Source organism: Papilio polytes, unplaced genomic scaffold, assembly GCF_000836215.1.
Source record: "Papilio polytes unplaced genomic scaffold, Ppol_1.0 DF824325.1, whole genome shotgun sequence".
Classification (NCBI taxonomy): Eukaryota; Metazoa; Arthropoda; class Insecta; order Lepidoptera; family Papilionidae; genus Papilio; species Papilio polytes.
The window spans coordinates 468421-490501 of record NW_013524879.1 but is presented as its reverse complement, the minus strand read 5'-3'; the positions used below and the strand labels follow the sequence as shown (position 1 = coordinate 490501).

General features: G+C 33.0%; 1 protein-coding gene across 1 annotated transcript; it reads left to right on the top strand.

The window, feature by feature from the left end:
* The first annotated feature begins 1390 nt into the window (after nt 1-1390).
* LOC106100161 lies at nt 1391-21193 on the top strand. Its single transcript, XM_013278917.1, has 14 exons — nt 1391-1579; nt 3194-3338; nt 10178-10192; nt 10596-10749; nt 11784-11977; nt 13458-13658; nt 14028-14180; nt 14980-15166; nt 16264-16439; nt 17153-17405; nt 18269-18420; nt 19268-19427; nt 20161-20264; nt 20876-21193. The coding sequence occupies exons 2-14, from the start codon at nt 3208-3210 to the stop codon at nt 20946-20948; spliced, it is 1953 nt and encodes a 650-aa protein (XP_013134371.1). The 5' UTR covers nt 1391-1579; nt 3194-3207; the 3' UTR covers nt 20949-21193.
* The last annotated feature ends 888 nt before the right edge of the window (nt 21194-22081 follow it).

Here is a 22081-nt window from a genome sequence, read left to right as displayed (position 1 = left end):
TGACGAGCAAGCCGGCCAAACAATGCGAAGTTAAAGCGGGCTAACACTGTTTACTGGCACTAAAATGTCAATAAATGTAGTTTTATTTCTTTTTTTCTACTTTTATGTCTTTTTTATCTAAAATTAACAAGTTTATATTCCCTGCATGTCTTTTATTGCTTTAGAAATGATTAGCAATTAAAAATTATAGCTTTTTAATATTTGTAGTTTTTTTTGTTCATATTTAGCATACGAATATGATATTTAAGTAATTATAACACTATTTACTATTATAAATACATTTCATATTTTAATTAACGAAAAATAATTCAAGAAACAATTCCAGACGTGTTACTAGTATGTCATTGATCTTGAACTTACGCCCTTCGATATCTTGAAACGTAAATATTCCTAGTTTCTAGGAGATAGCGGAAATTATAACCGTATCTACGAATTTTAGTATCGCTTTTTTGTGTTAATGCTTATTTAAAATAGTATTATTAACTACATGTTTTTGTCTTATAACATCAATACAGAAACTGTTAATAGTACGTGATTTTGTAAGTGTTTAGACAAGGTAAAGTCGTAGTAACACAATTGGTCGTATTGGTTTCCTAAAAAATTAAGGAAATATAACAAAAGAACTACTGTAATAGTGTAGTTGCAGCTTAAAAATTCGTATTTGCATTGTTGATCGAAGCTTAGAATTGGCTTAAAATGAACGCTACCGTAATGAGTCACAAAATGTGCAAAAACGCCGTCTGTCGATAGAGGGCGTTAGTGTCCGGCAAAGATTAACATGCTATCACATTATTTCTATTTTGATATGTCCTGTATTTTTATAAGTTATTTGTTAATTCGTGCTATTTTTCAATCCTATTTATCCTAATTTAAAACGACGATATTGTTAGGTAAATATTAGGAAACGGAAGGAATAGTCGTAGTAGTTTTTATAAAATACTTGGTAAGGAGTCGCTCAGTCGGAGTCCCAATCTCAACCCTCCGTCGGAACATTCGATATGTTCCGACGGAGCCTTGGAACTCAGTTTGTATTTTAAAGGAATTCTATTTTAATGGAATTCTAAAGGAAGGAATCTAACAATACAATAATATTTACTTTTTACCTAAAAGTGTAACATGGCGATGAAATTTTATATGTGCGACAAGCTTATATGAGCCGACAGAAGAGGCACTGCCACCGCCGCGGTTAGTTCTGTTTTGTCCTCCGATACAAGTGATCGCTAACGCTAGTCCACGAGGTCTCTCAGGTGGTATCTGAGACTGATGGTTTGGCGGTTAATCGGGACCTTGACATACGCTTATTTGCTACATTACTATTAATAATAATTCGAAAACATTATTATTTGAAAATATTGCACGTCTGTAAATTTTTATTCTATGACAATAGTTGCTTTGACACATTTAATTACGAACGCGACCTTAATCATGGTTTTATAGCTTTTTGGATTTTCATAAAAGAGAAATTGAAAATTGCAACTTTCAGTTTGGTTTCTGTTGTTGATTATAATGTGTCTTGTTTTTCGATTAACCTAAATCTTCTTGTCATTCGTTGCGGCTAGCGGAAAGTTTCCAGAATTATGTGAGTATTTTAATTTATTCTTATTATTCTAATGCGTTTTCCTTAAAAACGATCGGTCAATTTTTTTTTGAAACAAGATAATTTGAAAAAGATGCAATATAAGACGAATATGGTGTACCACGAACTATTATATTTTATATTGCATTTTTATGAAACTAACCTTGGACATTTTAAATATTGATTAATAATTACTAAACTGAATTTAACAAAACTTGCCGCATAATTGTAAAACTCGCTATAGGAAAGTTTATATAAACCCTTGATTATATAAAATCGCGAAGCTACATTATTTTTTTAGTAATAGATATCTTCCATTAATATTTCAGACAGACTCTTCACTTAATGACTATAAAAAAAACAAAAGCTAGTAGTCTGTGTTCTTCCGGACTTTTTTCTACATCTGTGCCAAATTTTATCAAAATCCATTGAGCTCCAGAGATACCTACTAACAAATATCTATACATCTTAACTATTGCATTAATATTAGTAATATTAGACCAAGGTAAGTAGGCAGAATTATAACTAAGTATAAATGTTACACATTATTTTTCCATCCATCATACTATTATATATGCAAGAGTTTGGATGGATGTTTGTCACTACATTTAAAAGCTTAACAAATCTTAATTATATTTTGTATAAAATAGCTGTTTCATCTGCATGAAATTATAAAAACTTTATTATATTGTTTACATTTGTCAAATTCTGAATTGTAAATATGAAAATTCAAATACATTAATGATTACAATGGATATTTTGCTTCCTTGATGTTGGCAGCTTGTAGTTTATGGTTCCTTCCCACAGTAAAATACATACACAAATATATAGCCTAAAGTGTGTTGAAGTGTAGGGTTTTTTTTATTAAAGACAGAATTATTAAAAAATATGCTGTGATTGCCGACATCCTATACACAAAATAGTGTTTATGCTTTATTATATTAGTATAAACTAGCCTAGGCCTGTGACCTCATTCACATGGAATTAAAGAAAAAAAACAAAAGTTATTAGCCTATCCTGACTATCCTCTGCATCCATACCTTTAATCAAAATCTGTTCAGGTGTTTAGGCTACAAACTCTAACAAACATTCATCCATCTAAACTTTTGCATTTATAATATTAGTATAATGTAGAACAATCTGGAAAACATCAACCCATCCATACATGCATCAGCCTTCCATTAAGTATTATTATTAGATGCATTGAAATCACTTTTCCAAAAGATATGCAGTAACATTGAATATTCCAGACTGCATAATTTAATACATATTTGAATGACAATGTGTGTGCAAAGATGTTAAAACAATGGATGTCCGCAGTGTAGAGAATTGCTAGTAAGTTCGAGTGTGCATATGTCTAGCATATAAGACAGTCACTGGCAGTTGGTAGCAGATGTCAGGCATGAGTATTTTAAATAAATGCTCTGTGCTATTTATTACAAAGTGCATATAAATATATTTTATTGGACAATCACATTTTGATAAAATTCATATCGGCTAAGATATTCAAAGATCTTTGAAGTCAACCCGCTGTGCAGTGTGGTTGACTAAGGCCTAGTCACCTAGTGGGGACGTAAAGTAACCTTGTGATTTATTTGTTTATATTATTGTTTTCAGATGTGAAATCTACAATGATGTTAAGATGGCATCGTTCCAGGAGATATCAAATTTTGCTCATATTCATATTGGTGCTCAGTATCATATATTACTTAAGACTTCATGATAATCTTCACAGAGAAGAGAATCTCGATCTGACGCGACGGTGAGTACATACGTAGATACCATATAGTCCGACCAACTTAACTGACCCGGTGAGTAACACTGGACTGTAATAGTTAATTAATGCATGGACGTTATTGCCATAGAGGGGGCAAGCTGATGGCAAAGAGGGGTAGCTAGTAGTAAAACTTTTTATTACAAAGAAGCTGGCGATTCCCATGCATTAAATCTCTCCATGTGTCAAAAGATTATTTTCATATTCTAGCTGTTATGTCATTTTGTGACAATTAACCGCGTTATCCTCATACTAGGCCAGATAAGTTCGTCGTACTATAAAATCGTTTAAACGTATATTTTCTCCAAAAGTGTTTATAAAATATTTTTTTTATTTAATAAATGTTTCCTTTCTTTGTTGATGTAAAGAATATCACTTTTCTTTCCGTTTGTTTTGATTTTCGTAATTGTATGAAAGATATTTGGTAATAAAAATATTTTTGTTTGTACAGTTGATATATTTATCAGCTTATGTTCTGCTTGAAATCTGTTCTGTTTTTTTAGTAATTCAATATTATTAATACATATGATAAGATGTTGCGTTTAGTCTAGTTTTATTGCACTCTATACCTATACAGATAATAAAATTGGAGTGTAAGTTTGTATCGGGGAATAACCTTTATTTCCTGAACATATTTTTTCGATTTTTTAATGTCTGTCTGTTTGTCCACAAACCGAGTAAATCTCGTGAACGAATTGTCCACTGTAACTGGATTTAGAAATTGTAGAAAAACCGCTACTATAAGGATAATGTCATTTTAACAAATTAAGTGACATTCGATTTATTTATACTTCTATACTATTATAATAAAGCGTAAACACACTACTTTGTGGCGTAGGATGTCAGTCATCACAGCACATTTTTGAATAATTATTTTCTTTAACAAAAACCCTACACTTACGACACGTTTCTGGCTATTTTCACACTATTAAACTTAGGTGTACAATAAATTGTAAAAAGCCTGCATGTGGGAAAGGGACCATAAATTACAAGTTGCCAACATTATAGAAGCAATGTTATTATGTTAACGGTAATTTTGACATTTGCAATTGAGAATTTGACAACAATAAACGATAAAATAAAGTTTTTATAATTCCCTGCGTATGAAGCCGCACGGGAACAACTAGTGTTCTCCTAAAATAAGGATATAGTCGGTGTAAGTCCACTCTAAAATAACAGTAGTGAAGTATAACTGATTACAACTATACAACTGATAGGTAAAGACTTACACAAACAGTAATAAGATAAGGTTTTACGAACGAAATCAGGGAAATATTTGATCAAGCATTGAGTACGTGATTTTGTCTCGCTCACTCGTATACATTCCTCTCTGTATTTCGATAAATTTATCTAATCCTATAACCGTAAAACAGATTGCTGGATTGCTGTTTCGATTTATTTTAGTACTTGTAGCCGGTTTCCTAACGACTTTTTACCATTCGTTAGTGTGAGTTATACTCCGTTGAAACTTACTTAAAACGTTACTCTAATCTATATATATAAAAAAAATGATTTCATGATGATGTATTTGCGTTGCTGATAACGAAAATCGCATTTAAAATTGTTTGTCTGTCTGTCTGTGAGCGAGGTGCGTTTGTTCAGGATAATCTCCGGAGCGGCTGTTTCGATTTCGATTTCACTGAAGTGTAGCTGACATAGACGGGCATATTATAGACTAGTTTTTTATCTTAATATTGCGTGTACGAAGACGCGGGCAACAGCTAGAGATAAAATAAATTAAAAATTCATCAACCTAGCATCAGTAATTTGTGTTAGGTTAACCTAAATTTCAACGTAGACAAACTCGAGTAGTAGTTCGGAAATGCATTTCATGAAGCTATTGAACCAAAAACACTAATGAATGCTTAAATATAGTTGAGAAAACGACCATAAGTTATTATGTCTTAGAGCTCTGGCGTTGTCAATACCCGTCTGTTCTGTACATTTATGTATCTATACTATTATAATAAAGCGTAAACACACACTTCATTGTTGCCTAAGATGTCAGCAATTACAGCATATTAATGAATATTTTTTTAATGAAAAGTCCCACACTAACGTCAGGCTTTAGACTATATATTTTCACGCCATTAAACTTAGGTGGTAAATATTTTGGATAAAGACCCTAATGTCATAAGTTGCCAACATCAAGGAGGCAAGGTTGTCATCATGTCATGTCATTTTGACATTTGTAATTTGACAAATGTAAACAATAAGATCAAGCTTTTATAATTTCATTCGGATGAAGCCGCAAGAGAACAGCTAGTTGTATATCTCCAATGCGAAATAACCTTCAAATGCAATTCTGACGTCACGTTTGCGATGTTATTTGCGAGCAATGTCAATAAATATTTAAGTAGATAACTATACAAAACAAATGTACAGTTAGCTGCTTAAATATAGACACGTTTATAAATCTTTAGACTATATGCTTTTGGTTTCAGTATTTAGACAAGTATTCGACACTAGCATGAATTTGTAAACGGATTTGTTCATTCATAATTTTTGAAACCGAAGCCGTATGATGCATTGGAAAGTTTTGTAAATTTGTTTATATTTATAGAGCTGACTGTACACCCAAGTCTTTGAGATAAGACCAGTGAAATCATACTTCGAAAGTTTAGATGGATGGATGTTTGTTAGTTTGTAGCCTAAACGGCTGAACGGATTTCGATGAAATTTGGTATGGATGTTGAGGATAGTCTGGAAGAACACATAGGCTACTTTTCTTTTTATTAAATCGCACGCGGATGGACTCGCAGACGAAAGCTAGTTAAATAATAATTAAAATGTCGTTTCGACAGTAGAATTCTGTCGTAAATAAGTGGGCGTATAAATGTCTAGGTGAATGTGCTGATAACTGTTTTATGATAAAAAAAATTGTTTACCTTAATAGCGGGCTCACTGACTAAACTATCGCACAACTGTTTTGCGATTGTCGATTGTTTCGCAGCCAATTCAACTGTTTAGTTGCACAACTACAAATCGAGTATTATGAGCTTCATATAAACTTATAGGAATTAAAGCGAGAGTAAACAGTTGTGCGATAGTTTATTCAAAGTTTTGCACGCACTCTATGATAGTAGTCGCTCGCAACTTCGTTAGCAGAGTTAAAATAAGTAGCCTATAGTATTCAAGCAACCATTATGTCAAATTCCAGTCAAACTATCGCGGACTTGCGGACAGACAAACATGTTAAAATGTAAAAAAAATCGTTGTTGTTTCCGATTTCATATTCACACTCCAATTGTATTATGTGATAATTTCTGACAAAGAAATTATTGCTAGAAGGGGAAATATGGACTTTCAGCACATCCTCTTACTTGTACCGTATATTTGGTGGTCACTTACTTGTTAGACACATAAAAATAAGCCATCACAATCTATGTAAGTTTGCAAAATAAGTGGCAGAGAAACATAATCTTTATGTAGAAATTAATATTGGTAATTCGATGCCAAATAAATATCTTAGATCAAATCAAATAAAACAACGTAATGACAGAAAGTCTTATCATATCAATAATTTACGACTTAAAGTATGAGAATTTTACATTTGATTAAATGTAGATTTAAATATATTTATCTCTGTAAAACTTTGTATTGTCATAGTATTATAATATTCAAACATTAATGTTGCTTAGTTGCGATCGCTCGCCTCAGCTGGCGTAAATATTGAATCTTATTATACTTTCTTTTTTATGCTTTTTGTTGGTTGTGGTTCTTCTATTGTCGGATATAGGGATAAGAATATAAAAAGGCTCTTAGTATCACGTTATTCGTCAGATTTCATCCGTGATAAAATTAAAAAAACTGACCTTATCGTGTTTTTTTTCTATAATTTTAGAAGTGTCTTTGAGCCCTCAATTCTTATCCCTAATCTGTCACTTTAACATTTGCACTGGGATTCGAATAAGAATGTGCATAAACGTATAACTTTAATTTATAGCTGAAAAAAAGATACAATCTATGTATTTTTTTGGACAGTATTTATCAGCACACTTACCTCTATAAATGGATAGGCTATAAGACATATTATTTTTTGCCTATTTGATTTTGGCCATTTCTACTCTAATGGTAACAATTGGAAGTTGTGGTAAAGATTTGAACTAATCTATACTTCTATACTTCTATACTAATATAGTAAAGCGTGAACACACTTTTTCGTGGCGTAGGATGTCAGCAATTACAGCATATTTTTGAATAATTCTTTCTTTAATAAAAATCCCTACACTTACGAATCGCTTTAGGTTATATATTTTCACGCTAAAGAAACAAACCTTCATGTGGGAAAGGGATTAGAAAATACAAGCTGCCAACATCAAGGAAGCAAGGTTATTATGGTAACGGTAATTTTGACATTTGCAATTGAGAATTTGACAAATGTGAACAATAAATTAAAGTTTTTTTGTAATTTCTTGCGGATTTCACGGGAACAGCTAGTAATATTATAATATAATTAACTGTCAGTAATATTACAAGCGCGTTTAAATCCGAATAAAACAAAAGCTATCGTTGCAAAACACCTATCCGTTTATACAGATCAGTGATCCGTATATTCTTATTCGATGTTTTCCTTATAAACCACTCTCTTATATGCTTTTTTATCTTCTAGTTTAGAACCAGTCAGTAATGTAGCGTTGAGTAGAATTGCACCTAAAGTTTTTAAGCATCTAAACGCACTAGATTCAGTACCTACAAACATCAATAACAGGTAATTGACTTCCTAGATGTTTATTGGCTTTTCATGGTTACATTGTGCATATTTATGGGCCCCCAGTGTAGAAAAACTGACACAAACACATTGTCGGAAAGAACTTGAGCCTTTCGTATACGAGGATACGTAAATGCAGTCATGAGTAAGGGGGATCCAGCTTTAGTGCCAGAGGGGCCAGATAGTCGTGGTCAAGTCAAAAGTTTGATAAAGTATGTAAATATATTTTGTCAAACTCTCGAATAACCAGGTCAGGGGGGACTCCCCCCATGACCCCCCCTCCCCTGGATCCGCCGCTGGTCGTGAGCATAAAAACGTTTACGAGATTTAGGGCCAGTCCAACCAAATTGTAAATTGTCTGATAACAATCAAACATGTAAAATATCGGATTTCGTTACGTTGTGTAACGAAGCTCGTAATTAAAGCGAGATTACAGTTGTGCGATAGTTTAGTCAAAGGTGTGCGTACGCTCTTAAGATTCACGTTTCCTTGTGTACGAAGGGCCTTAGATTATTTTTGACGTGATTAGTTTTTATAACCTTTGGAAGTAATCATTCGTCATATGAGTCATTTTAGTTTTTTATTGTCGTTTTTTTCCTTTTCCGTGAAAATCAATTGATATAGATTATCTGTTCCGTATCTTCTAGATAACATGTAACGTGACATCTTTATTAATATTGTTACTAAGGAAAATTTTGCAAATGTTTGTAAAAAAATAAATTTTGTATTTCTATCTTACTAATATTATAAATGCGAAAGTTTAGATGGATGGATGTTTGTTAGCGTTTGTAGCCTAAACGGCTGAACGGATCTCCATGAAATTTGGCACAGAACACAGACATGAAATTTCGATCATTCTGCAACGGTTCAACATATCTTATTGAAATTTGGCACAGATATAAAACAAAGTCTGGAGTTAACATGAGATAAGCTTCATCCCCGAGAAATGTCCGGTTCCCGAGGGATACGTAGCTTTTTGTAATTTATATAGTTCGTATGTTTTCTAATACCACGCGGGCGAAGTCGCGGGCAACAGCTCGTTATTTATATTAGTTGCTTTTTTCCTCATGTGAAATATGCAATATACAAATAGAACTCTAGTTTTTAGTAATACTTTGATAAGTTTATTTACCTTATACATTTTTTTTTTATTTATATAAAAGCATTTTTGATACCAAAGACACAGGTAAAATACTGTCAAATAAATTATGGATGAAATAGGCGTTGTCGTTAATCTCGGTACCATTTACGGTGTTGTGTGAAGTTTTAAGGAAGTAAGGTAAAGTATTTGACAGAAAAATGGACGTAAAAGGGGAGATACGGTATTACTGTGCGTCACCTCGTCAGTTCAAGCGACCTGCATTAGCGGAATATCTATAGAAAACACTATAAGAATTATTTCATAATAATTTACGTTTATTAATATTGTAAGGGGCAGCTGGGTAAGGGAAAGATGTACCACACCCTACCTTCCCCTGGCGACATGATTCATAGCATGTGGCATGTGGCATGTGGCTACTTTCAACATTTGATAAATTATTGATACGTTTGCCCTTAATTATATGCATGAAGTGTGAATTTATTACTTTGCTTTTGTAGTTTAGGAGTTAGTTAGAGTTAGTTTAGGAGTTTTTGTAGTTTTTGCTTTTGTTTGTGAAAATGAAATATTTCTTGCTGTAGAAGAAATGTTTTATTATGCTATACATTAAAGACCGACTAATTTATCTGGCTCGGTAGGCTAAAGAAAGTATACCTTATAAATGTGAAAGTTTAGATAGATGGATGGATGGATGTTATATAGCATATCTCCAGAACGGTTCAACTTGACGAAAATAAACTGCTGCTAACTTTTTATTTTAATTTCGCGCGAACGAAGTCGCGGCCAACAGCTAGTACAGAACAGTACCCTTACAATTGCCATCTTTGTCAGTCGGGTAAAAATTTCTGTAGGGTTGTAGTTGTCATGTTTGAAATTCTCTATGTAGATTTTTTATATATTTCATGAAAGAATCATCCTTTAACACAACGTCTCACTGGGCCAGATGAATTTGTCGAACTATACTTTAGTTTGTTAGTTTTTGTTTTATTACATGATTGTTTTTGTTTTTTTTTTCAGAAAGACTGTGATCGAGTAAGTAGTTTTTGTAAGTTGCTTTTGGGAGTGGTAGAGAGTAGTAAATATGTTAAGAAATGCATAACTAGGTTAAGTTTTTATGCCGTCCGAATGTAGGTTAGTTTGTTTATTTAAATAAAAACCTTAGTATTATAAATGCGATAATTTAGATGTTTGCTAGTTTGCCGTTTAAATTACTTATTTATTTATTTATTTATTTATTTATTTAGATATTTATTTGTTTATAAATTTTTATGTATTTATTAACGGATCTCGATGAAATGTGGCATAGTTGTAGAATATATTCTGGAACACATAGCCCTCAATCCTGCGGACGGAGTTGCGGCAATAGCTATTATTTAGATGTTTAAAATATGTTCTATAGTACCTATTTTCAATTCCTTGTAATTATTACTTGCAGATACATTGAGAATAAAATACAAGAGGCGTTAAAGGAGGACAAGGGTACAGGATGTGAGATACCGAATTTGGATCCTTTCGCCAAAGAAGTGACACAATTTGACAAGGTATTACCCAAAATTGTTTGTCAAGGTCAAGATTGGGTTAAATGTTATGTAAGTAATATTGTTATTTTTATTATTCGTTCAAATAAGTTTTTTTAAACACATGCCGACAATACAAAGTCACTCAGTGTTGTATGTATGCGATCTTTAAAGTTATGGTATTTTGATGCAGTTTTTTTTAATAAATAGAATGATTCAATGAGCTTTCGCCCGCGATTCCGTCCGCGTGGAATTAAGACAAACAAAAGTGAGTAGCCTATATGTTGTTCCAGACTATCTTCTACATCTATGCTAAATTTCATCAAGATCCGTTTAGCTGCTAAGGCTGAAAACTCTAACAAACATCCTTCCATCCACCTAAACTTTCGCATTTATAATATTAGTAAGAAGTAAGATTAACATACTTTATAATAATGCTATAAATGCGAAAGTTTAGATGGATGGATGGATGTTTGTTAGAGTTTGTTGCCCAAACGGCTTTCGATGAAATTTGGTACAGACGTAGAGTATAGTCTGGAAGAACACATAGGCTACTTCTGTTATTTTGATTCCACGAGGAGGGGTCGCGGGCGAAAGCTAGTTAAAAATATAGCCTATATCTATATTCTAATTATAAAGAGGAAAGATTTGTATTTTTGTATGTATTGAAATAACTCAAAAACTGGTAAGCCAATTTTAAGAATTCTTTCACCGTTAGAAAGGTAATTTGTCTGTTAGTAACGTAGGCTATGTTTTTAAATTATTTTTTTTATTTTCACGCTGGCGAAGTCGCGAGTAACAGTAATAACCTTTCTAACGTTTTTTTTTAAATCGACCCAGATTTTCATTTCTTTCAAGAAATACAAAAATACAAATTTTTCCTCTTTATAAGAATAGTATAGACTAGCTGTTGCTCGCGACTTCGTCCGCGTGTAATTATAAAATTATTTAAAATAGCCTATATTACAAATGACCTTTCTAAAGGTCAGCTTTTTAAATCTGCCCAGTGTTTGAGTTATTCCAAAATATACAAAAATACAAATCTTTCCTCTGTATATTTAGTATAGATAGTATAGATTGTCTAAATTCTTTTTTTAAACTTCCAGCATTCAGAATGTAAGGTAGTCAAGGAGATTCTAGAAACAACGATAGACATAGAGTGTACATATAATGATATTATTCATATAAATGATAGTAAATATGTAATTGGTGAAGATATTGTAGTAAAGGGAAGTAATCCTTATGTATTAACAAGGAGTGACCATGTCAAAGTTAAATGTACTGGAAATCATATAGACAGGTATGTCATCTTCGTAAGATACGGGTTTCTTACCACGATTGAATTGTTTTAGCTCCCGATATTTTTTTCACACTACCGCATCACTTCAGTCAGCCCGTGAACATGGCGCATGCAACTGTGCCGAAATATCGGGAGCTAAAAAAAATTCAATCGTGGTACGAACATTATATTTGTAAAAACCACGACAGTTTAAAGTTATATATAGGTATGTCATCATCAACTTGCCCTTATCCCTTATAGGGTCGGCACAGTATGTGCTGCTCTTCCATACATCTGTCATATCTGAAACCACTCCTTTCTTAAGCTTTCACGCAATCCATCCATACTTTCTTCGGTCTTCCTCTTCCTTTGTAGCCACATTCATTCTTAACACTTTCTGGTTTATGTCCCAATCGTCTCGCGTAACATGTCCATACCACCCTTAACAGTGGTAGTGCCCGCTTTAACATCTTAGCACTGCAGGGCCGGCACGACTCCAGTAATACCATGACCTCACAGAAGACAGGCGTCAAATGGAAGCAATTCCGTGTACAGTCTGATGAGTGTGGTGCCGGAGGCCTAATTTAATTCCATTTTTTACCACCCTTTTCTTATAAGGAGAGGATGGGAAGGGGAAGTGGATTTGGCGGAGGAGATGCATAGGAAGGGGAAATATCCTCTTTATGTGCGTCTCCTCCGTCGTATAAGGGTAGGCAACGCATCTGCAATTGCGGATGCCCATTTTGGGGGATTTAGGTGGCCCCTTGCTCGTTTTCCACTTTATATTATAAAAAAAAACCCTTTTCTTCTCAATGTTTCCACCACTGGCGCTACTTTCAAACGTCCTCTGATATACACATTCTTAAATTTAGACATATATGTATGAGGAATTAAATTTGCTTTTTATAAAAGAGGTTCAGACTAAGCGCCTTGCGCTCGTCCACCTCAAGCCCGGTGAATCTGTAAATGCCTCTTCAAGGCAAACAGTGGCCATTCAGTCACAAAAAACAGTCTTACAAAAAAGCCGCGGTATAAATTTAAACTGAGTATAAGCAAAATTTGTACTAATATTTGCTTATACTCAGTTTATTCCAAAGTAACTGTAAATGTTTACTATTGAAAAAAAATTTTTTTTTTCATTTTTTACAAAATATTTTAGGCCTCTTTATAAGAGCTGTTTTTTTGTTTCTATTATTGTTAATTTTGACTAAATAGGTAAAACATTTAAATCTTTGAATATATTATATTGGTGAAAAACGCAAATATTAGACGTGAGAATAGAAAAATTAAAAATGATAGTGGAAAAATTCAAATGTCGTTATAATTATTTTTTGTTCTAATTTTTTTAGAATATGTCGAGTAAATTCGTAAAAAATATTAAATAATACGTTACAATCTAGTTAAAATTAAAGAAATAATTGTTTAAAGTCACAGCAATATATGGCGATATTTTTTTTATTTAAGGTTTTTGTGTATTAAAAAAATCTGATCAATTTTTCAGCATATTACCATCAAAATGGAAAGGCCACAGTATAGGTTTCCGTTCCGCTGTCCACCCCAAAACTCCGCCAGAGGGCAGGGAGAATACATTAAACGTATTAATATTAGGGTTCGATTCCACTTCGCATAATGGCTTTATCAGACGGATGCCGAAGAGTTACAAGTTTTTACGAGACGATTTAAAAGCAGTTATATTACAAGGGTAAGTTTTCTAATATAAATTATAGTGCAACTAACTTTACTGTCCCGGTGGGATACTAAAAAAAACTTAGAAAGTACCATATGTGTTATTTCAAATTGTGTTCTATATACCTTCCGCAGATACCTTTTAATATCCAGACTTAGTACGATTTATTACTTTGTAGCACTATATTTCTTTCGAAATCTCGCCAATATTATAAATGCGAAAGTTTAGATGGATGTTTGTTAGTTTGTAGCCTAAACTGCTGTACGGATCTCGATGATTGTCATAGAAGATAGTCTGGAAGAATACATAGGCTACTTATCTTTTTATTTTATGCGGTCAGAGTCGCGGTTGTAAGCTAGTTTGTCATATTTTGTGGTATTTCAGTTACAATATCGTGGGTGACGGTACTCCGGCAGCTCTGTTCCCTATCTTAATTGGTAAGACGGAATTGGAACTGCCTGATGTTAGAAAAAAGAAGATAAGCAACGATACCTTAGACTCTATGCCGTTTATCTTCTATAAGTTGAAAGAAGATGGGTAAGTTATAACCTAAGACTGATTTTCTCTTTTAAATTTTAAGTGATGATTGTAATAAGTTAGTGGAAAACCCGTTAATATAGGTTGTATAGTTTCTGAGATTAGCGACCACAAACACACAGACAAACAGACTGAACAATCGCCATAAAAAACTTAGGAAAGCCCACCAAATTATCTGATAATCCAACCTGTAAAATTTGTGATGGAAATATCGGATTTTGTTCCCTTAGGGGGCGTCCATAACACACAGACAAACATACTGAACAATCAATTGCCAAAAAAAACTAAGGGCCTGTCCCACAAAATTGTAAATTGTCTGATAATACAACGTGTAAAATATGTGATGGAAATATCGGATTTTGTTACCTTACATAAATTGCGTGAGGTGTTTAAAGGGGCCTCCCCCTTGTTGGGTCGAGTTAAATCTCATCTAATCTTACGTTGGAGAGAGAGGGAGGGAGTCTCGGCAAATATAACGCAATTTTCTTTCTAATTGAAACAAAAAAAAATACTGTTTTGGCCCATTTAATCTAGATTGCTTAAGATTTAATATTAAGCGTAATCGCAGATAATAAAAATGACCTCACTAATTTATGGACGACCCTTTATCTGACAGTGATGTCATTGCTATCTGAGTCTCTATCAGCCACTGTTGGGATATACTCTAAATGTTTTAAATATTAACTTAACATGAAAAAGGCTATTTAATTAAAGAAAAAAAATGTTATTGTACTGTTTTTTTAATTCGACGTAAACGAAGTCGGAAGCAACAGCTAGTATTCAATGTTTACATTTTTAGATATCGCACCGCGTATCTAGAAGATATGCCGTGGATAGGAACTTTTCAGTATCGTTTCAAAGGTTTCAATAAACAACCTGATATGGAAGAATATCATGAAAGTAAAAGATGGTGGAATGTTGGGACTAAAAAATATTGTGTGGGAGACACGCCGCAGTATAAACTTATGCTAAATATCACCGATCAAGTGAGTATTTTTAAATTTTACTATGGTTTGTCTAAATAATTTAGATTCGTTTGACAATTCATTTCAAATCTAGTAGGGATGGGTTAATCAGTCATGAATCTTATCGATTTTCGATTTTTATTCTTATAGAAGTTGGAATCGATAGATTGTGAATAACTAATTAAATAAAACACTGTTTTCTGAAATTAATAATGACCATAATAAATAATGAGAGTAAATAAATGTTTATTACTAGTACAGCCGTACGTAATCGAATTGGATTTCGCTATTATTTCTGTCATCGTTAAATTCCCTACACTATAATCAATACTAGAATTGTCCTCAGAAGAACATAACTTTAGTTGAGTTCGATAATTATTTAAACCGAATATCGATAGTTCATAATTGTTGGCTGCGTGTTTCGTCACTACGATACCTGTCTATTAAGTATGGCATTTACTTTCATGCAAATTAAATTCTATACTTCATATGCGTCATTTATCAAACTAATCTATCTTATTTAGACAAACTATATTGCATTTCATTCATTACATTCGCTCAGATGTCACTTTGATGTACAACAAAGTATCTCATTGGTTATCAAATGTCAAAATTCGATTCATTTTTATTATTCCTGGTACAAATAAGTTGTAATTAATAATAGCGAATGTGCAGGTATTTTTTTCTTTTTTTAAATGATTCTACTTGTTATAAAATAACCACAAAAAAAAATGACGCAAAAACATTCAACCATTGAGCTAAAAATAATAAAATAAAATTACGACCATTTTCGAGCGACTAAAACGCGACCGGAGTTGTCATGAGACAGTTGACGTCAATCGTCTATTCCATTCATAACATACGCTCAGATGTCACTTCGATGTAAAAAACAACAAAGTTTCTCAAGGTCAAAAAGTCAAAAATCGATTCATTTTTATTATTTCCGGTACAAATAAGTGGTAATTAATAATTCTATTCATTAAATTTTTATTTTAAAATTGCTTTTGATATCGTGTTTACAGTAAAATACTTCAAAAGTGTATTTCTATATAAACTAACGTAAATAAACTGTGTATTATATCATATTTATGATGCTTTTAATTTATTAAACTTTTCAGTTTCTAAAACTGGACGGTAAGAAGTTTTGTTTCACCTTCATAGCGGACATCACTCACGATGACTTCAACATGATATCTACAGCTGATGAGGATGTGCTGGAATTCCTGCAAGGGTTCCAGCGAGCTGGTCACTTGGAGGACACATTCCTCATGGTGATGGGAGACCACGGACCTAGGTAAACCGCACTCATCACCAGGAGCTAGGAGCCTACCCTAAGTTAATATGACGTGACAAGCCAACTGACTTAAAAATAGCGATTTTTTAATTACATTTGCACAGACACAAGTTAATTCCAATTAAAATAATGGCATTTTAATTAGCTATACACAAAAATAGGTTATCTATACTATTATAATAAAGCGTAAACACACACTTCTTTGTTGCCTAAGATGTCAGCAATTACAACATATTTTTGAATAATTCTTTTTTTAATAAAAAGCTCTACACTTGCGTCACGCTTTAGGCTACATATTTTCACGCCAGTAAACTTAGAGGGTAAATATTTTGGATAATAACCCAAATGTTGGAAAGAGACCATAAATTGTTGCCAACATCAAGAAGCAAGATTGCCAAGATTTGTCATGTCATGTCATTTTGACATTTGCTATTGATAATTTGACAAATGTAAACAATAAAATAAAATTTTCATAATTTCATGCATAATATAAATAGTGAAATTGTGTTACCTGTGCACAGAAGTAGATTATTTGTTTAAAAAATAAATCAATTGACCAAAAAAACGAAATTTACAAAATATGTTAATTAAATATAGAAAAAAAAAAATAGAAAAATGTATTTTATATAAGTTTTCCGCGTCATTTCAAAATATTCAAACGAACATTTAATAACACCGACACTTTCTTCGACTGTACTTCCTACCTTTTTTAGATACGCTTACGTCAGAGATACATTCCAAGGGAAATTGGAAGAAAGATTACCTCTAATGGCTATAGTTTTACCGGAATCTCTGAAACGCGAGCGACCGGAGGTTGAGGATGTGCTGCGAAATAATGTTAACGTTCTGTCCACCCCACACGATATACACGCGACTGTCCTGGACGCGCTGCACATGAGACAGCACTGGAATACGTACAAAGTGCCCGGAGCTGATTATACAAGGGGACTCACTTTGTTGGAACCGGTAAGTAATATACGAAAAATTGGATTATTCCCAACTGTCACCCTTTTGTCCCCATGTGGGGACAGATGAGAATAGTATCATCCGTCCCACCTTTATCGACGTATGTACGGTTGGAACTTATTTTATACCTTAAAGGTTCCGGTCTTTGTTCTCATCTATCCCCATGTGGGGACAGAGCGGTGTGACGGTTGGGAATAATTCTATAATCTATGGACTCAAATATCTTTGAAGCTTGTGTGATTTTTATATACCTTTTAAGGGGGATATGTATAAACGAGTTGCTTTTATGTCATTTGTATGTTCTGTGTTTTTTTGTCTAGAATATATTTAATTTGGTTGTGAACTTTGAACATGCAATTGGTGTACCTTTCCATTAAATAAATGCAAAAGTCTAGATGGATGGATGGATGGGTGGATGGATTGATGTATGTATGGATGGATGGATGTATGTATGTATGGATGGATGGATTATTCATTTAGGCACTAAATGTATTATTCACTAAGGAAATGAATGGCTCTTGTAGGGGATCCTAATTCAGGAACCAAGGGTCCTATAAAATGTAATTTAACAGCCTTACAAATAAATACGGTATAAAGTTAAACTTAGGAATCAACTTAGTATAAGCAAATTCAGTACAAATATTTGCTTATAATCAGTTTATTCCTAAGTTTAAAGTTATACCGTATTTATTTCTAAGTCTGTGTTTACCCCTTAAATGCATGTTTTTTTAATAACCATAAATTGAATATAGATTGAAGGAAAATAAAGAATTTTTTTTTATTTTTTTTAAATTTTTTTTTTTTCAAAATTGTGTATAAGAAAGATTGTCATACTTTTAAAGGTTAAAATAATATTATTCTAGATACCTAAGAATAGGTCTTGTAGTGAGGCCGGCATTGAGCCGCACTGGTGCGCCTGCTTCGCCTGGAGGAATGTCTCTGAAGACGACCCGCTGTACCTCCGGACAGCTGACGCTTTACTTAAATACATTAATTCCCTCACAGACGAGGTTAGGTGAGTAAAGTACCCTGCCTAAAAATCCAAAGTAAAGAATAAAAAAAAGATATAACAAGGCAAAGTTTGCTCCAAGAACTACAGGCAGGAATTAAAGAAAATAAATAAATAAAAAAAAACCCTGTCTACCCACAAATGGTTTTGGATCCCCCCCCAGATCCAAAAGTTATTATATGTTCAATGCATGGTTATTTTTTTATTAAGAGTATTAGGTTTACTAATTCGTCTATCTAGATAATGTATTTCATTATTAAAAAGTTAAAAACGTATAAAACTTAAAGTAACTTGATTTATGTATATTTTCTGATACATTTTGATATATTTTATCATATCGATATCGTAAATCAAATATTTTGTCTAAGTTGTTTAAATTGATAATAGTTTTGAATCGATTTTCTAAAAAAATGTGGTTTTCAACCGTCTGTGTCTGCTCACCCCCGAATACCACGACCACACAAGACAGACGTGAAATGGAAAAATATAGCCTATGTTATTCATAACGTAGCTTTAAATAGCGAAAGATTTTTTTAATTGGCCCATTACTTTTTAAGTTATTTCAATACATCCAAAAATACATTTTTTTCTTTACAATATTAGTATGTCTATACTAGCTGTTGCTCGCGAGTTCGCCTTTAAATCAAAAAATAATAAAAACACATAGCCTATACACAGATACCTTTCTAATGGTAAAAGTTAGTTGGAATAGTTTTTGAGTTATTCCAATAGATACGAAAATACAAATCTTTCTAAAATTAGTTTAAATTATATCATATTTCTCAGTCTTCTACTTTTTATGTGTTTTTTAATGTCTTATTTTCTTAGTAAGTATTTTATTATGTATATTTAGAGAGAAATGTGCTCCCCGAACACTGACGTCAGTGTCGTGGGTGCTACGACAGCGCGGCAACACTGGCATGCTGACGTACAAGGCGGCGAGAGACGCTGACGGATATGTTGGCAACTTTGGATCGCAAGTTAACATACCTAAAGAAAACTACCAGGTTAAGGTAATTACAGTCATCTTTCTATATCAAAAACTAGCTATTTCCATGCGACTTTACGCATGAAATTATTTAAAAATATTTTATTGTTTACATTTTGTCAAATGTCAATTCAAATACAGAAACGACAATGAAGGCCTTTGATATTAATAACAATTACCGTTACCAACCTTTTTTCCTTAATGTTGGCAGCTTGTAGTTTATAGTCTCTTTCCCACATGATGGTTTTTCCAAATTATTTGCCCCTCTAAGTTTTACAGCGTGAAAATTTATTTTTGAATGTTTTTTTTTAATTAAAAGCTCTATTTACCACAGGCTTTAGGTTATATATTTTCACGCTATTAAATTTAGGGAGTAAATAATTTGGAAAAAACCGTCATGCGAGAAAGAGACAAAAACTACAAGCTGATATAAAAACAGCAAGGTTGTCATGGCAACGGTAATTGCTATCCAATGACATTTGTAATTGTGTGTAAAAATGTAAATGTTATCTATACTATTATAATAAAGCGTAAACACACACTTCTTTGTTGCCTAAGATGTCAGCAATTACAGCATATTTTTAAATAATTCATTTTTTAATAAAAAGCCCTACACTTATCACGCTTTAGGCTATAATATTAGTATAAATAAGACCTCTGAATCCGTTAAAAAAGTCATATTCCTTCTTTTAATGTTGTCAATGATTTTTTTTGGTTTAAATAAGAACTGGGTTACATTGATTGATTTTTACTTGTAGATAATTGTGGGTCCAAGTAAGGGCGTGTACGAAGCCTCGATAACTTACGTAACCGCGATGAACGCCTTCGAAATCAACTCACGTGATATATCAAGAACTAATGCGTAAGTATCACTTAGCCCTAAGTTATTTTGAACTAACTTGTTTTCACGTCTCATAATTTTATAGTTGTACAAATCTTACGACAAACGGAAAATGATTGTAAACTAGCTTTAGCCTGCGACTCCGTCCGCGTGGAATTATAAAAAATTAAAATCAAGTAGCTTATGTTTCAGACTATCCTCTACAGCTTTGCCAAATTTCATCGAAATCCGTTCAGCAGTTTAGGCTACAAACTAACAAACATCCATCGAAACTTTCGCATTTATAATATTAATTAGATTAACAAGGTTTTGACCAATGAAAAACGATGTTGGTGTTTTTGTAATATTCGTGAAAAATGTCTTCCGTGATACATTTTTTATTTTCAAACTAAGCATACTAAATTGTATTTTACAAAAAAATATACAGACGAATTGAGTACCTCCTTTTGAGAAGTCTGTCAAAAATAAACTACGTTTAGTAAACTTAGTTTAAAAACGAAAATTAACTGTAGCGTTTAGCTATACCAGTTATTTGCTAAATGATCACAATAAAAACTACACACGCTTTCTAAAGTAACTATTTTCTAAAATATTAAAAAAATAAAAAAAAACTAATTTTGCATTTTTTCCAGTTATAATAACGAACCGAGCTGTATTAGTGCAACGCATCCCCATCTCAATATGTATTGTTACTGTAACGACTGACCTTGGCATCCCAAGGTCACCTTTAATGCGCCCAAGGTCGCCCACAACAGCAACAAGCTCGCTTCAGGCGCCAAGGTCACTTTTAACAGCCCCAAAGTCACGTTCAACGGACCCAAGGTCACCTTCAACAGCCCTAAGGTCACGTTAAACGGTCCCAAGGTCATCTTTAACAGTCCCAAAGATATATTTGACGGAATCAATGTCAGCTTTAACGACTCCAAGGATGTTTTTGACAGGCCCAAGGTCACCTTCAATGTTACAAGCCTGTCGCGACAAGTTAGTGAAAACTTGTTACCGTCAAGATGGATTTAAGTATACTTTAGAGTAATAAATAAAAAAGTAAAAAAAAAATATCAAAAAAGCAAAAAATTTGGATTTTTTTGTCCCAAATGAAACTTACGAACAATTGATACTCAAAATATGTTAGTTGCTTTAAAAATAACTACACAAGTTAATAGTATTTAAAAATATTTAGGATTTTTCATTTAAATTGTTAAAACAGTATTATAGTTTATAAATTCCGTTAGTATCGAAAATTTCATCAATCCTGTATATACTAGCTTTTGCCCGCGACTTCGCGTGGAATTTAAAACTATTAATCCTTAATTTGATAATGTCTATACACACTGTAAACTGTAAAGAAACCTTATTTAAATATTCACTTAGATGTCTGAAATTACAAAAAAAATCTTTTCTCTTGTCAAATTAAGGGTTGAATGTTTTTTTTATAGACAATAATTTTTTTTTTAAATCATGTAAGATATAATATAATTAAAATATATACAACCAACAAAAAATATATGTATTCCAAACACTACTTTTAATTAAAACATGATTTTTTCCGAAGGGGAATAAGTGTAGGGGAATATTCCGTGCTTTGGGGCAGACAGGAGTTAAGTGGGACTTTCCCAGGGTGCTGCCAATGGCAGCTGACGCAGGCGTGGTCGCGGACGTAAGCAATAGCGTGCACGTGGCCCCTAACTAATGCGTTGGAGGAAATTAAAAAGGTAGTCAGGCTTATCACTTAGCCCTCTTAGGATGCTGTCGGTGCTCTCCCGGACTCTGCGTAAAGACCGTCCGTTTAGTATGGCGTTAAGCCGTCAATCTGCTCTGACGCACTGCAGTGTCGGGGG

Excerpts from the sequence above, each read along its gene's own strand:
- LOC106100161 (XM_013278917.1), top strand. The coding sequence starts at position 3,208 with ATGATGTTAAGATGGCATCGTTCCAGGAGATATCAAATTTTGCTCATA. Across the intron at positions 10,750-11,783 it reads AAGATTGGGTTAAATGTTAT|CATTCAGAATGTAAGGTAGT; the intron begins GTAAGTAATATT and ends TTAAACTTCCAG. Across the intron at positions 15,167-16,263 it reads TGCTAAATATCACCGATCAA|TTTCTAAAACTGGACGGTAA; the intron begins GTGAGTATTTTT and ends TAAACTTTTCAG.